This window comes from Staurois parvus, unplaced genomic scaffold (assembly GCF_062004578.1).
Source record: "Staurois parvus isolate SC_StPar_1 unplaced genomic scaffold, SC_StPar_1.0 ptg000147l, whole genome shotgun sequence".
NCBI lineage: Eukaryota > Metazoa > Chordata > Amphibia > Anura > Ranidae > Staurois > Staurois parvus.
The window spans coordinates 26646857-26660834 of NW_028317943.1; the positions used below are offsets into that span (position 1 = coordinate 26646857).

Below are 13978 nucleotides of genomic sequence, written 5' to 3' on the forward strand. Positions count from 1 at the left end.
TTTGGATAGAGGGGGAAGGGTTAGATGCTGCAAGGTTTTTATTTCTGTCACCATCAGGGAGATTCATCCCTCTACTTGTCTTAGTGACCACTGTCACCGAGAAACAAAGCAAGGGGAAATTCACAGTGTTAGAGATGCCCCTAGAACAAAAAATACGGGAAAATCTTCCACTGGGAATATTTGTTCTGTGGACAACTCTTTAAGAGGTGAATTCCCTAACTTTTAGGTATTTCCTTTTATGACCTGCTGTTTCTCTGAGATAGAGAGTGAAGGGAAATTTCCATAATGGTACACAACAAAAAAAATTAAACTTGCTGAAGGATGAACATGTGTAAAATACATGCAATGAAACTGCCCCACATGAAAAATGTAGAAGGGTAAACCGCTAATTGTGTTAACCTGCTCCAGACTAGTATATGACTTTTTCAGCACAACAGAGTGTGATACATGAAATCAGAGGCACATTAAGAGTTGTAACTCATAGTAAGCAATCAGGTTTAGAAAACTTGTCATGGAGCTGCCACTGCTGACCTCTTTTGAAAATGCTAAATATAAGGCTGTATCAAGTTTCATACTCTTTTGGGTTGAAGACCAAGCAGAGAGCACATCAATGGCAGGCTACACCTTTCTATGCCATTTCAAGGCAAAGCAATGCAACTTTTGCGTGAAAACTACAAAAGGATCCCAATATTAACAATGGGAATAAACTTCCATGAGTATTAAGAATACATTCAGACAGGGGCGGACTGACAACTCATGGGGCCCCGGGCAATAGGGGATCATGGGGCCCCTGTGTCCTTGCCCAAACTCAAAAAAGCCTATGAAAAAGGTACCAGGGGCACCTCATGGGGCCCCCTACTTACCCCGGGCAGTGCCCGAGTTTCCAAATTGTCAGTCCGCCCCTGCACTCAGATACACAAAGCTTCAAAAGCAAGTCACTTTACTTAAAAGCAAGAGAATGGAAAAACATATCACTCTTGAAATATTCATACAAAAGAAAGTTTTTTTCATCAAGACTCTCTGAAAAACACATTTCTAAATTCAATCATAAAACATTTGCTGCTGAACTGTATCACGTGTATACCCAACTTTTTCCATTGTTATGAAACGTTATTGAAAATCAATAAAATCAGTTTTATATATATATAAAAAAGCATCTGCTTACAGCTTATGGTGATGCCAAGTTCAACATTGTGTTTCTTTGGTAATTTTACATGGAATGTTCCACTGCTAGGTATCACAGATTCTGAAAAACAATATTCAGGAGACATTATAACCATCAATATGAACAAAAAACAATAAAAGTAATAGTTTCAGTAATTAAATGCACTGTAATAAAAAATACTTTTAAGTGATGGTATTTGTAAAGCCAAGCAAAGATGTCAATGTTTGTTGGGTGAATTCTGTCCTCAAATGTAGTAATGTTCTGTTATGTAATACAGCAAAGAAATAACAAGTGTACTTCTTATGTTCTCCAGAAACCATGACTTGCATAACTACAAATTTATAATTTTACATAAAACAAGTTATAACATTTATATAGAGTCAGGTCCATAAATATTGGGACATCGACACAATTCTAACATTTTTGGCTCTATACACCACCACAATGGATTTCAAATTAAACGAACAAGATGTGCTTTAACTGCAGACTGTCAGCTTTAATTTGAGGGTATTTACATCCAAATCAGGTGAACGGTGTAGGAATTACAACAGTTTGCATATGTGCCTCCCACTTGTTAAGGGACCAAAAGTAATGGGACAATTGGCTTCTCAGCTGTTCTATGGCCAGGTGTGTGTTATTCCCTCATTATCCCAATTACAATGAGCAGATAAAAGGTCCAGAGTTCCTTTCAAGTGTGCTATTTGCATTTGGAATCTGTTGCTGTCAACTCTCAACATGAGATCCAAAGAGCTGTCACTATCAGTGAAGCAAGCCATCATTAGGCTGAAAAAACAAACAAACCCATCAGAGAGATAGCAAAAACATTAGGCGTGGCCAAAACAACTGTTTGGAACATTCTTAAAAAGAAGGAACGCACCAGTGAGCTCAGCAACACCAAAAGACCCGGAAGACCACGGAAAACAACTGTGGTGGATGACCAAAGAATTCTTTCCCTGGTGAAGAAAACACCCTTCACAACAGTTAACCAGATCAAGAACACTCTCCAGGAGGTAGGTGTATGTGTGTCAAAGTCAACAACCAAGAGAAGACTTCACCAGAGTGAATACAGAGGGTTCACCACAAGATGTAAACCATTGGTGAGCCTCAAAAACAGGAAGGCCAGATTAGAGTTTGCCAAACGACATCTAAAAAAGCCTTCACAGTTCTGGAACAACATCCTATGGACAGATGAGACCAAGATCAACTTGTACCAGAGTGATGGGAAGAGAAGAGTATGGAGAAGGAAAGGAACTGCTCATGATCCTAAGCATACCACCTCATCAGTGAAGCATGGTGGTGGTTGTGTCATGGCGTGGGCATGTATGGCTGCCAATGGAACTGGTTCTCTTGTATTTATTGATGATGTGACTGCTGACAAAAGCAGCAGGATGAATTCTGAAGTGTTTCGGGCAATATTATCTGCTCATATTCAGTCAAATGCTTCACAACTCATTGGACGCCGCTTCACAGTGCAGATGGACAATGACCCAAAGCATACTGCAAAAGCAACCAAAGAGTTTTTTAAGGGAAAGAAGTGGAATGTTATGCAATGGCCAAGTCAATCACCTGACCTGAATCCGATTGAGCATGCATTTCACTTGCTGAAGACAAAACTGAAGGGAAAATGCCCCAAGAACAAGCAGAAACTGAAGACAGTTGCAGTAGAGGCCTGGCAGAGCATCACCAGGGATAACACCCAGCGTCTGGTGATGTCTATGCGTTCCAGACTTCAGGCTGTAATTGTCTGCAAAGGATTTGCAACCAAGTATTAAAAAGTGAAAGTTTGATTTATGATTATTATTCTGTCCCATTACTTTTGGTCCCTTAACAAGTGAGAGGCACATATGCAAACTGTTTTAATTCCTACACCGTTCACCTGATTTGGATGTAAATACCCTCAAATTAAAGCTGACAGTCTGCAGTTAAAGCACATTGTGTTCCTTTCATTTCAAATCCATTGTGGTGGTGTATAGAGCCAAAAATGTTAGAATTGTGTCGATGTCCCAATATTTATGGACCTGACTGTAAGCTTTATGGTTAAAGAAAATCTTTCATGAGAGAAACATGTGGACTGCCATTGCTGACCTTTATGAAATGCCTGCAATTTAGGTGCTGTCCTGACTTCAGCTTCAAAACAATCTGAGCCAATGTCCCAGGCTAGGTATATAGTTTAGGAAAGTCAAAGAAACGTAAAAGGATAAGTTCATAGTTCGTAACATATTACATCCATATTCAGGGTGTAACATGTTATGAATGGAGCGGCTACTGCACCCACCACCACCCTCGATCCCTTTTGTGAGAGCTACCGGGGTATCTTCTCCCAGCTAGCTGTCACAATTTTTTTTAAAACGCAGCCATGCGAGGCTCTGCCTGCCCGCATCACTCGTTCACAGTATTCTGTGAATGAGAAAACTACAAGTCCAGGAGCCTTCGCGGCTGTTGGTTTGTAGTTCTTAATGAACTACCACCTCCTGCAACTTGGCTCACCACTGTGGCAAGCAACCTTACCATCCTATGGGAAGCTGCAAATGGGGACAGGGCAGCTTTAAGTAAAATAAGAAATGTTAGAATTTGCACACAAGAGTGCTTTGTGACACTTTCTTTAGGTATGTGTAGGCACAACTAGGAACCTATATTGCTGTTCTCGGGCCAGCTTAGAAACAATATAGACATGACAGGTGTAATTTAAAATAAAAGTTGTAATAGTAAGTTTGATATTTTTGGTGCACAACGACTGTCTAGTAAAATCAATGGGGAAAGCAAACCAACAGTCATTTTGGTACTTTTTTTTTGCCTAACATAGGAGCTTACCACAGCAATGGATTGCTCAGCAAAGTTACATAAATATCAGATGTCTCTTCACAGTCATGAGCCCTTTTCCATACACAGTTTTAAAAGTGTTTTTAAAATATTGCAAATTATTGCATATAACCCTCTGGCTTAAATCACACACTGTTATTTAGAACGGAGGTCTAGCCAATGCCTCTTGCAGTCAGTCAGTTACATGACACCCCTTTTGATAACGTGCTTGGCACAAAACGCATCAAGGAGGAGCCATACCTTGTGATGTCATGCTGCCGGAGCCGTACGAAGGTCTGGCTGCCATTTTGGAGAGTGGCTGATCAGCCACGTCTTTTACTATCAGGAAGTTCTATTGAATTTGCATTTTTTAGTTGCTAAATGCAACATTTTTATTATCTGGATGGATGATCATTTCCATTAATAAATTGGCATTTTATATACTACTACACTATGAGGAATTTTTTTATCATTGGCTCTAATTTGAGTTAAGCTCACAGAGACCCCCAGAGGAAGTGTGGCTGCAGAGGAAGCTTGTGTCCAGAGGAGGGATCCTTGTTCCATGCTGGCTGACAGATCTACCTAAAGGGGTCCATACAGAGTCTTATTCTGCTTAATGCGCATCTGGTGAGTGCACGTTTTATATAAATATCAGATTGGATCGCACAGATTTTCACCAGAAGTCACTATTGATTATATATGAAGGAAACACCTATCTGCTGATCTGATCACGTCAAGCCTGCACTATTTTGAACACTTATTTGAATTTCAGACTTTTTGATCTTATCACATTCCTATTTTGCGCCTGTTGATGCGCAACATTCACTTTATAATAATTTTCTACTGTATTAGTGATACTATTTATTTATTGGTGATAACTATTTATCCAGCGCTGCACTTTTTTATTGATTTTTACTAGGTTTTTAGGGTTCCTATGTTGGTGCATATGCAGCGGTTTTAACGATTATCGTCATTACCTTGTATAATTTGTTTTCATTGTATTTATTCTGATTTGAGTGCTCTCTGTACCCCTGATATTTTGTATCAGTTACATGAATGATCAGGCTCAATACCTCTACCCACCTATGCTCACCACTACCGAAGAAGAGCAAGTGAGAGGCAATTATGCTTTGTTCCCCATATAACCTAACATGCTCATTATATTATGACACTTTCAACCAACCTGCAACATCAAACTCAATTTCCAAAGTTACTTTTCCAGCAATAGTTGCATCTCTCAAAAGTTGATTGGCTTCTTCAAAGGTACTGTCCTCTGTCTGCACACCGTTTATTGCAATAACTCGGTCTCCCACTTGCAGCACACCACACCTAAAAAAGCACAAGATATCTATGGCATAAACAAAAACTGCATGATTTTAGGCCTATAAACATGCAATTAAAGCTTTCATGGTGTAGGATTTAAATGTGCCACCATTTTACTAAACCATTTGGAAGTGTCTACATTTTTAGCATCTCTTTTTCTAAAAAAAAAAAATTCAATCATAAAAACTTTGCCAATCATAGCAAATCATATGAAAGTCATAATATAGTTTAGAAGCGATTTCAGGAAATTTGCTTCAACCTGTTAGTCCACTTTTGGTTTCATCATGATGACATTCAAAGGTGGAGTCTGAGGAGTGACGGCATCACAACAGAAATGGAAGTGGGCTGAACAGCAGGAAGAGTGAGACTCAGCATTGCTCAGATTGCTGCTAACATATGCTGGGTGATGTTTACCAGTTGCTCGGGTATAGTGCACCCATTTAGTGGTTTGTGTGTGTGTGTGTGTGTGTTTTTTTTTTAGGAAAGTACACCATGTTTTACCAGAACACAACCACCCTAGTGACGCCACTGTGTGGGTGAAATGTCATGGTCCTGTAAACTGTCTATGTGGCTGTCTGCCTGAACCTCTGATACGGGCAGGTAGTTAAACAATGACAGGAAGCCTAATGAACTACCTAGAGAGCTCAACAGTGCTTTGGTAGTTCACTGAGAACTACAAGCCAACAGCTGCAGAGGCTGTGAGGACTTGTAGTTTTCCTGTGCACAGAATACTGTGAATGAATGACGCAGTTGGGAGGGCAGAGCACTGCACGGCTGATTTTTCCTTTAGATTGTCACAGCCAGCAGGGGGAGAAGATCCCCCACTAGCTGTCAAAATGGGGGATTGGGGGGGGGAGGGGTTAGAGCAGAGGCTGTATATGGGTGTAACATGTTACAAAAGGTGAACTAATTTTTTAGCCTGGAATAGACCTGTACTATTTTTTTTTTGTTCCTTTTAATTTGTACAAATACATTTACTGTATATTAGGAGCTGGCAGCTTAGTGTGGGATAGGGTGATAATGCTAAAAAATAATATAATTAATGTATGTATATCATATGTGGAAAAAAATCACCAATTTTGTCACACTCTTTACCCACTCGTGGACCTGCCAACAGTAATTTTACTGCTGGCCAGTGGCTTGAGCAGGCACCGTGACATACCCGTATGCCGCTCTGCATATTGTGCATGCCCCGAGGTACACAGCGGCACGATCTGCAATCCCTGTGTCCACCAGACCCAGCGGATTGCAGTGCTTGGTATTGGCCAGTTGTGATCGACCCAGATACCACACAATCACATCACCTAGTAAACAATAGTCATGAATGATATGAATTCATGACATCATTGTTTACTACTGTGTGTGATCTGTGATTAGTCACCAGTGATCACATAGTATTTCGGCCAATCAGCATCCTGTACCATGTGATTAGCTGTGGTCAATCACTGTATCACAATAGTAAACTATGAGTCCTGAATGAAAGCCATTCATGACAGTTCAAACAATTGCTGTAACAGTGATCATCACAGTTACAAGCAATCACAGTGTAGAAAACCCCACAAAAAACAAAAAATCCTGACCATCCCCCCCCCCCCCCCCGAGTAGTACGGTGTCACTATGATGACAATGACAATACGTAAAGAAAAAAAAAATGGAATAAAATGTATTTTTTTTTTACTACATACTGTCACCAGTCAGTATCCCTGATCACTGCCACACCACTCATACGCTGATGCCAGTATGTAAAAAACAAAAAAGTCCAAAAAACGGACCACAAATTACAACATCAAAAAACTTGCATGCCTCTTATTAAATACCTTGGACTTTCCAAAAAGGGGTAATTTGGGGATATTTGTACTGTTCTGGCATTTCAAGAATTGAAACAGGTCATCGGTACATCCAAACTGGAGGAAGGGTTTAGGAATTACAGCTTTTAAGAGTAGCCATCCCCCCTTTTTCAAGGGACCAAAAGTAATTGGACAATAGAATCAACAGCTGTTTCTTCATCAATTAAGCAAGTAAAAGGTCTGGAGTTGATTCTAAGTATGGTATTTGCATTTGGAATGTATTGCTGTAAACCTACATCAAGCATTCAAAGGAGCTGTCCATGCAAGTGAAACAGGCCATTGTAAGGTTTCAAAAACGAAACAAATCCATCAGAGATAGCAGCAACATTAGGAGTGGCCAAATCAACAGTTTGGTACATTCTAAGGAAGAAGAACTCTTTGGTGAGCTCAGCAACACAAAAATGCATGGACTTCCACAGAAGACAACAGTGGTGGATGATCACAGGATCCTCTCTATGGTCAAGAAAAACCCATTCACAACATCCAGACAAGTGAAGGACACTCTCCAGGAGGTGGGCGTATCATTGCCAAAGTCTACAATCAAGAGAAGACTTCACGAGAGCAAATACAGAGGGTTCACCACAAGCTGCAAACCATTCACAAGCCTAAAGAATAGAAAAGCTAGAATAGACTTTGCCAAAAAAACATCTAAAAAAGCCAGACCAGTTCTGGAAAAGCATTCTTTGGATGGATGAAACTAAGATTAATCTGCACCAGAATGATGGAAATAAAAAAGTGTGGAGAAGGCTTGGAACAGCTCATGATCCAAAGCACACAATGTCATCTGTAAAACATGGTGGAGGCAGTGTGATGGCACGGGCATGCATGGCTTCCAGTGGCACTGGGTCATTCTGCAGTGTTTAGAGATATACTGTCAGCCCAGATTCAGCCAAATGCAGCAAAGTTGATTGGACGGCACTTTACAGTACAGATGGACAATGATCCAAAACACACTGCAAACGTAACCGAGGAGCTTTTGAAGGAAAATAAGTGGAATATTCTGCAATGGCTGGGTCAATCACCTGTGCTCAACCCAATTGAGCATGCATTTCACTTGCTGAAGGCAAAACTATAGGCAGAAAGACCCACAAACAAAGAACAACCGAAGACAGCTGCAGTTAGAGCCTGGCAAAGCATCAGAAAGGAGGAAACCCAGTCTTTGGTAATGTCCATGGGTTCCAGACTTCAGGCAGTTATTGCCAGTAAAGAATTCTCAACAAAATATTGTTATCGGAAAGGTGGTGGAGTTGGTTTGCTTTTATCCCCACTGAGCACCTTTCAAGTCTTCCATGACCCTCCCTTTCTAGGCTTCTCTTCTTTTGAGACTCACTGCATTCGGCTGTTTTTTATTATTTCTCTGAGGACTGCCGTGATCTACTGACCTCCTGGACCGATGTCCCGCTGTCTTGAGGACTTCTCTGCCTGGCTACCCTACTTTCTCTCCTCTGAAATACCCACTATCATTCTTGGAGATTTTAACATCCCCAATAATGTGAACAACCCAGCTAATTTCCAACTCTTCAACCTAACCTCATCCTTTGCCTTAACACAATGGACACAGTCCTCCACTCACTCTGATGGGAATACATTAGACCTTGTTTTCTCCTGTCTTTGCACACCCTACAACTTCACAAACATCCCCTTTCCTCTCTCTGATCACAATCTCATCACCTTCACAGTGTCCTCGTCTTCAAACACCTATCCATCGAAGCAGCAAACAATTATCCGCAGAAACATTCACAACTTTAACACTTCTCTTTTCTACTCTTTTCTACTCTATGACAGAATCTCTCCCCTGTCCTGCCCTGACCTGGCCACTGCTGTCTACAACAGTTCACTATCATCCACATTAGACTCACTTGCTCCTCTACCCACACGAAGCATCAGGCCCCGACCATTACAACCTTGGCAGACTGACGACACCCGAAATCTTAAGAGACATAGTCGTGCACTGGAGCGAATGTGGCGTAAAACCAAATCACACCAAGCCCTTCACCCCTATATAAATCTGCTTTCTTAACATACAATACTTCCCTCCATGCTGCCAAACAAGCCTACTTTGTCACTCACATCAATAGCTTGCCATTCAGTCGTCCTCATCTCTTCTCTACTTTTAACGCTCTACTTTCTCCACCTTCACCCAGCACCTCACTCACTACTTACGAGATTGCAAATCATTTCAAAAACAAGATTGATGCAATTCGTAGGGGCATCTCTACTGCACAGACATCCATCCCACTTAGCATACCTTATACTAAACCTCCCTCAACACTTTCCTTTTTTGACCTTGCTACTACTAAAGAGGTCACTAAGGTTTTCTCAGAAGACCGTCTCACTACCTGTCCCCTGGATCCTGTACCCTCACAACTACTACGGTCCCTCTCTTCTTCTATCCTATGCTCCCTCACTCACATCTTCAACCTCTCCATCTCTAACGGTGCCTTCCCCACCCATCTAAAGCATGCACACATCACTACCATACTTACAAAGCCCTCGCTGGACCCCTCCAACCTGAACAACTTAAGACCCATCTCCCTGCTCCCATTTACCTCTAAACTCTTAGAACGTTTAGTCTACAATTGCCTGAGCTCCTACCTCATTGACAACAACCTTCTTGACCCTTTACAGTCTGGCTTTCATTCACTACACTCCACTGAAACTACCCTACTAAAACTCACTAATGATGTACTAACTGTTAAAACCAATGGCCCCTACTCCGTACTCTTACTACTTGACCTCTCTGCGGCTTTTGATACTGTTGACCATCCCCTCCTCAAAAAACGCCACTCTCTTGGCCTGCAAGACTCTGCTCTTTCCTGGTTCTCCTCCTACCTATCGTAGCGCTCCTTCAGCGTTACCTATAACTCTGGCTCCTCCTCTTCACTCCCTCTTTCTGTAGGGGTCCCACAAGGTTCTGTCCTTGGACCCCTTCTCTTCTCCATCTACACCTCCTCCCTTGGTCTTTTGATAAACTCCAATGGCTTTAAGTACCATCTCTGCTGCTCACACACAAATCTATCGTTCTACTCCTCACCTCACCCCTTCAGTCTCCACTCGCATTACTAACCTACTAAGTGACATATTGGCATGGATGTCACTCCACTTCCTCAAACTCAATCTTTCCAAAACTGAGCTCATAGTATTCCCCCCAGCCCATGCCCCCTCCCCTGACTTCTCCATCAAGACCAATAATACAACTATCAGTCCCTCCCTTCATGCAAGGGTACTAGGTGTAATCCTAGACTTCCATCTGTCCTTTCAGCCCCAAATCCAATTGCTGTCCAAATCATGTAGACTTCACCTCCGCAACATCTCCAAGATACGGACGTTTTTAACCTCGGAAACCACTAAGCAACTTATTCACTCCCTTGTTATCTCTCACCTTGACTATTGTAACTCCCTCCTCATTGGCCTACCTCATGGCAGGCTATCCCCTCTTCAGTCTATCATGAATGCTGCTGCCAGACTCATCCAGCTTACTAACCGTTCCGTATCTGCCACCCCTCTCTGCCAATCCCTCCATTGGCTTCCCATTGCCCAACCTATAAAATTCAAAACATTAACAATAACATACAAAGCCTTTTATAACTCCGCCCCAAATTGCATCACCAATCTTGTCTCCAAATGTCACCCAAACCATACTCTCCGCTCCTCGCACGACCTCCTGCTCTCTAACTCCCTTGTCTCCTCCTCCCATGCTCACCTCCAGGACTTCTCCAGAGCTTTCCCCATCCTCAGGAACTCTCTACCCCAATTTATCAGACTATCTCCTACTCTGCTCACTTTTAGGTGATCTCTGAAAACCTCTCTCTTCAGGGAAGCCTATCCTGCCCTCAGCTAATAATGGAATCTTCTACTCCACCTACCAGTCCATTCCCCACAGTTACTACCTTTTGTACCACTAGCCCCTCCCTGTGTTGCTGTATTGTCTCCCATTATATTGTAAAGCTCTGAGCAAACTGTTGGCGCTATATAAATCCTGTATAATAATAATAATGAAAACTTTATTTATGATTATATTCATTTGTCCAATTACATTTGAGCCCCTGAAAATGAAGGGACTGTGTGCAAAAATGGTTGCAGTTCCTAAAATTTGTACTTGATATTTATGTTCAACAGCTTGAATTAAAGCTGAAAGTCTGCACTTCAAATTCATTTGGATTGTTTTGTTTTAATTTATTCTGGTGGCATACAGAGCCAAAAAGTATGAAAATTGTGCCTGTGTCTAAATGTTTATGGACCTAACTGTATACCATATTTTGTAGACTCTATAATTTTCAATGTAACGGAGGGTAAGCGGGACAGAACACACAAGGCAGACGGCAAACACTTACAGCTTTATTTAAAACAGACAACAGTCACTCAAGGGGTGTAGTGCAGGGAGAGAGAGTCCCAAAATACTTGTAATCCAGCCCTGGTGAGCAAAGTTAAAGGCTCCACAGCAATTTGTAATCCAAGAGGCAGTTCATAAGCAGTCAGATAGCACAAGGGGAGCATACACTCACGCAAAGCTGATGCGATAGTCTCAGGCAGGGCTGATGTAGCTTCTGGGATCCCCCTTCCTCCAATGGAGCTCAGGCAGAGCCGGGGGGCCACTAGAGTCCAGCTGGACCCCTCAGTGGTTGCCCAGCAGAATGGCACACAAGGGAGACCCGCACTGGCCTCTTAAACCCCTTGAGCAGGAAGAGAGGCGAAGGGGGGTTATTAGCAGGTGACAATAAAGAGAATGGAACTACAGTAATTTAATTACTGTAAACAGAAAAGACTGGTTGGACAGGATAATTAGTGGGGGGAAATACAATAATACAAAAGTAAGGCACTAATTAGGGATGTATACACTAATTGAATTTGGGACCTGTTGTGGAGGGGCAAGTTAATTACAGCTAGGGGCCTTTGGCACACAGGAGTGAATACTAGTTGGAGGAAGCTCTTCCCAAAGTTGGGACCTTTTGTGGAGGGGGCAAGTTAATTACAGCTAGGGGCCTTTGGCACACAGGAGTCGAATACTAATTGGAGGATGCTCTTCCTATGGCCAGGAGGGATTAATAAAGGAATACCTGGGGATTAATAACTGGGCTGGCAGAGAACTCATATCGTGACACTCCGGATCAGTAAGCAGGAATGATAATTGGCCGGGCCCCTATACCGTGACATTCACATAGACTAGTTTATATACGCTCACCAGCCACTTTATTAGATACATCTGTTCAATTGCTTGGTAGCACAAATTGCATGGCAACAATGCATTTAGTCATCTAGATGTGGTGAAGACGACTTGCTGACGTTCAAACCGAGCATCATAATTGGGAAGAAAGGGGATTTAAGTGACTTTGAATGTGGCATGGTTGTTTGTGCCAGACAGGCTGGTGTGAGTATTTCAAAAACTGCTGATCTACTGAAATTTTCACGCAAAACCATCTCTAGAGAAATCGAGACTCAACAGACCAGGCAATGCGAATTGTAGCCTTCGTTTCCTGTTCTTAGTTGACAGGAGTGGCACCCAGTGTGGTCTTCTGCTGCTGTAGCTCATCGTCTTCAAGATTCTACTTGTTGTGTGTTAAGAGATGGTATTCTGCATTCCTTGGTTGCAGCGGGTGGTTATTTAAGTTCTTGTTGCCTTTCTATCATCTCAACCCAGTCTGCCCATTCTCATCTGACCTCTGAAATCAACAAGGCATTTTCGTCCACACAACTGCAGCTCACTGGATATTTTCTCTTTTTTGGACGATTCTGTGTAAACCCTAGTGATGGTTGTGTGTGAAAATCCCAGTAGATCAGCAGTTTTTGAAATACTTAGAGCAGCCCATCTAGCACCAACAACCACGACACATTCAAAGTCACTTAAATCCCTTTTTTTCCCTATACTGATGCTCTATTTTAACTTCAGCAAGTCGTTTCACCATGTTTAGATGCCTAAATGCATTGAGTTGCTGCCATGTGATTGGCTGATTAGCAATTTGTGTCACCAAATGGCCAAAGAAGTACCAAAGAAATGTAGCAGACAACATGTTGGCCTAAATTTATGAAGAAAAAAAATTTTGCAAACAAATAATCTAACAGAAACTAAGAAAAAAAAAATCAGTTTTTATTTTAAATATCAAAACGTAAAAAGCCAGTGGTGATTAAATACAACCAAATGAAAACTCCATTTGTATGAAAAAAAATTATATAAATTTAATTTGGGCACAGATGACCGAACAATTGAAGTGGGTAAAACCTTCCGGAGGTCAAGTGGTAAAATCACTAATTATAATTTTGTATATAAGGTCAATACAAACAATATCAAATGCAAAGAAAAGGAAACTGTTTGTATTTTCATTTTGTAGGGGTGTGAATCAGAGGTCTTCCATTTTTTTTGTCATATTCTTTCTGTAAGCAAGAAACTATAGCACCATGCAGATCTATTCCAGTCAACAACTCTACATGAACAGTAACACTATGCTTTTATCAAGTTATGATTTCTTCACAGTTTTTTCAAACAGCAGTTTTCCTGCTGGTTCTGCTTTTATGCACTGTAGTCTCACTGTAGTCTAGGTATAGCAGGAGTCCATCTTTATTCCACTTTAATTACACAGTTTCATTTTTTTAATTTACCACAACTACAAGGAAAAAAGGAAATAAAAATGAAAAGACGACTGAAAATGCAAAAAGCTATTTGAACATAATCATTAAAACAGAATAAAAACAAACAACTCCCGCAACAAAATAATCCATTTTTAATTTTCGTATACAGTTAGGTCCATATTTATTTGGACAAAGGCACAATTTTAGTTTTTTTCAGGTATTTATCAAAACATATTCAAGCTATAGTTATATAATGGATATGAGCTGAAAGTGCACACAC

The 13978-nt window shown here is 41.3% G+C and overlaps 1 protein-coding gene across 12 annotated transcripts in view; it reads right to left on the bottom strand.

Annotated features, from left to right (window-relative positions):
* GRIP1 (glutamate receptor interacting protein 1) overlaps positions 1-13978 on the bottom strand; it is an 892229-nt gene that overhangs the window by 58274 nt on the left and 819977 nt on the right. For all 12 annotated transcript variants that reach the window (XM_089674172.1, XM_089674168.1, XM_089674167.1 and 9 more), the window contains 2 exons: positions 5148-5293; positions 1166-1246 (listed from right to left, as the gene is read on the bottom strand). In XM_089674172.1, the coding sequence (XP_089530298.1) occupies positions 1166-1246; positions 5148-5293 (227 nt within the window). The remainder of the gene's footprint in view (positions 1-1165; positions 1247-5147; positions 5294-13978) is intronic.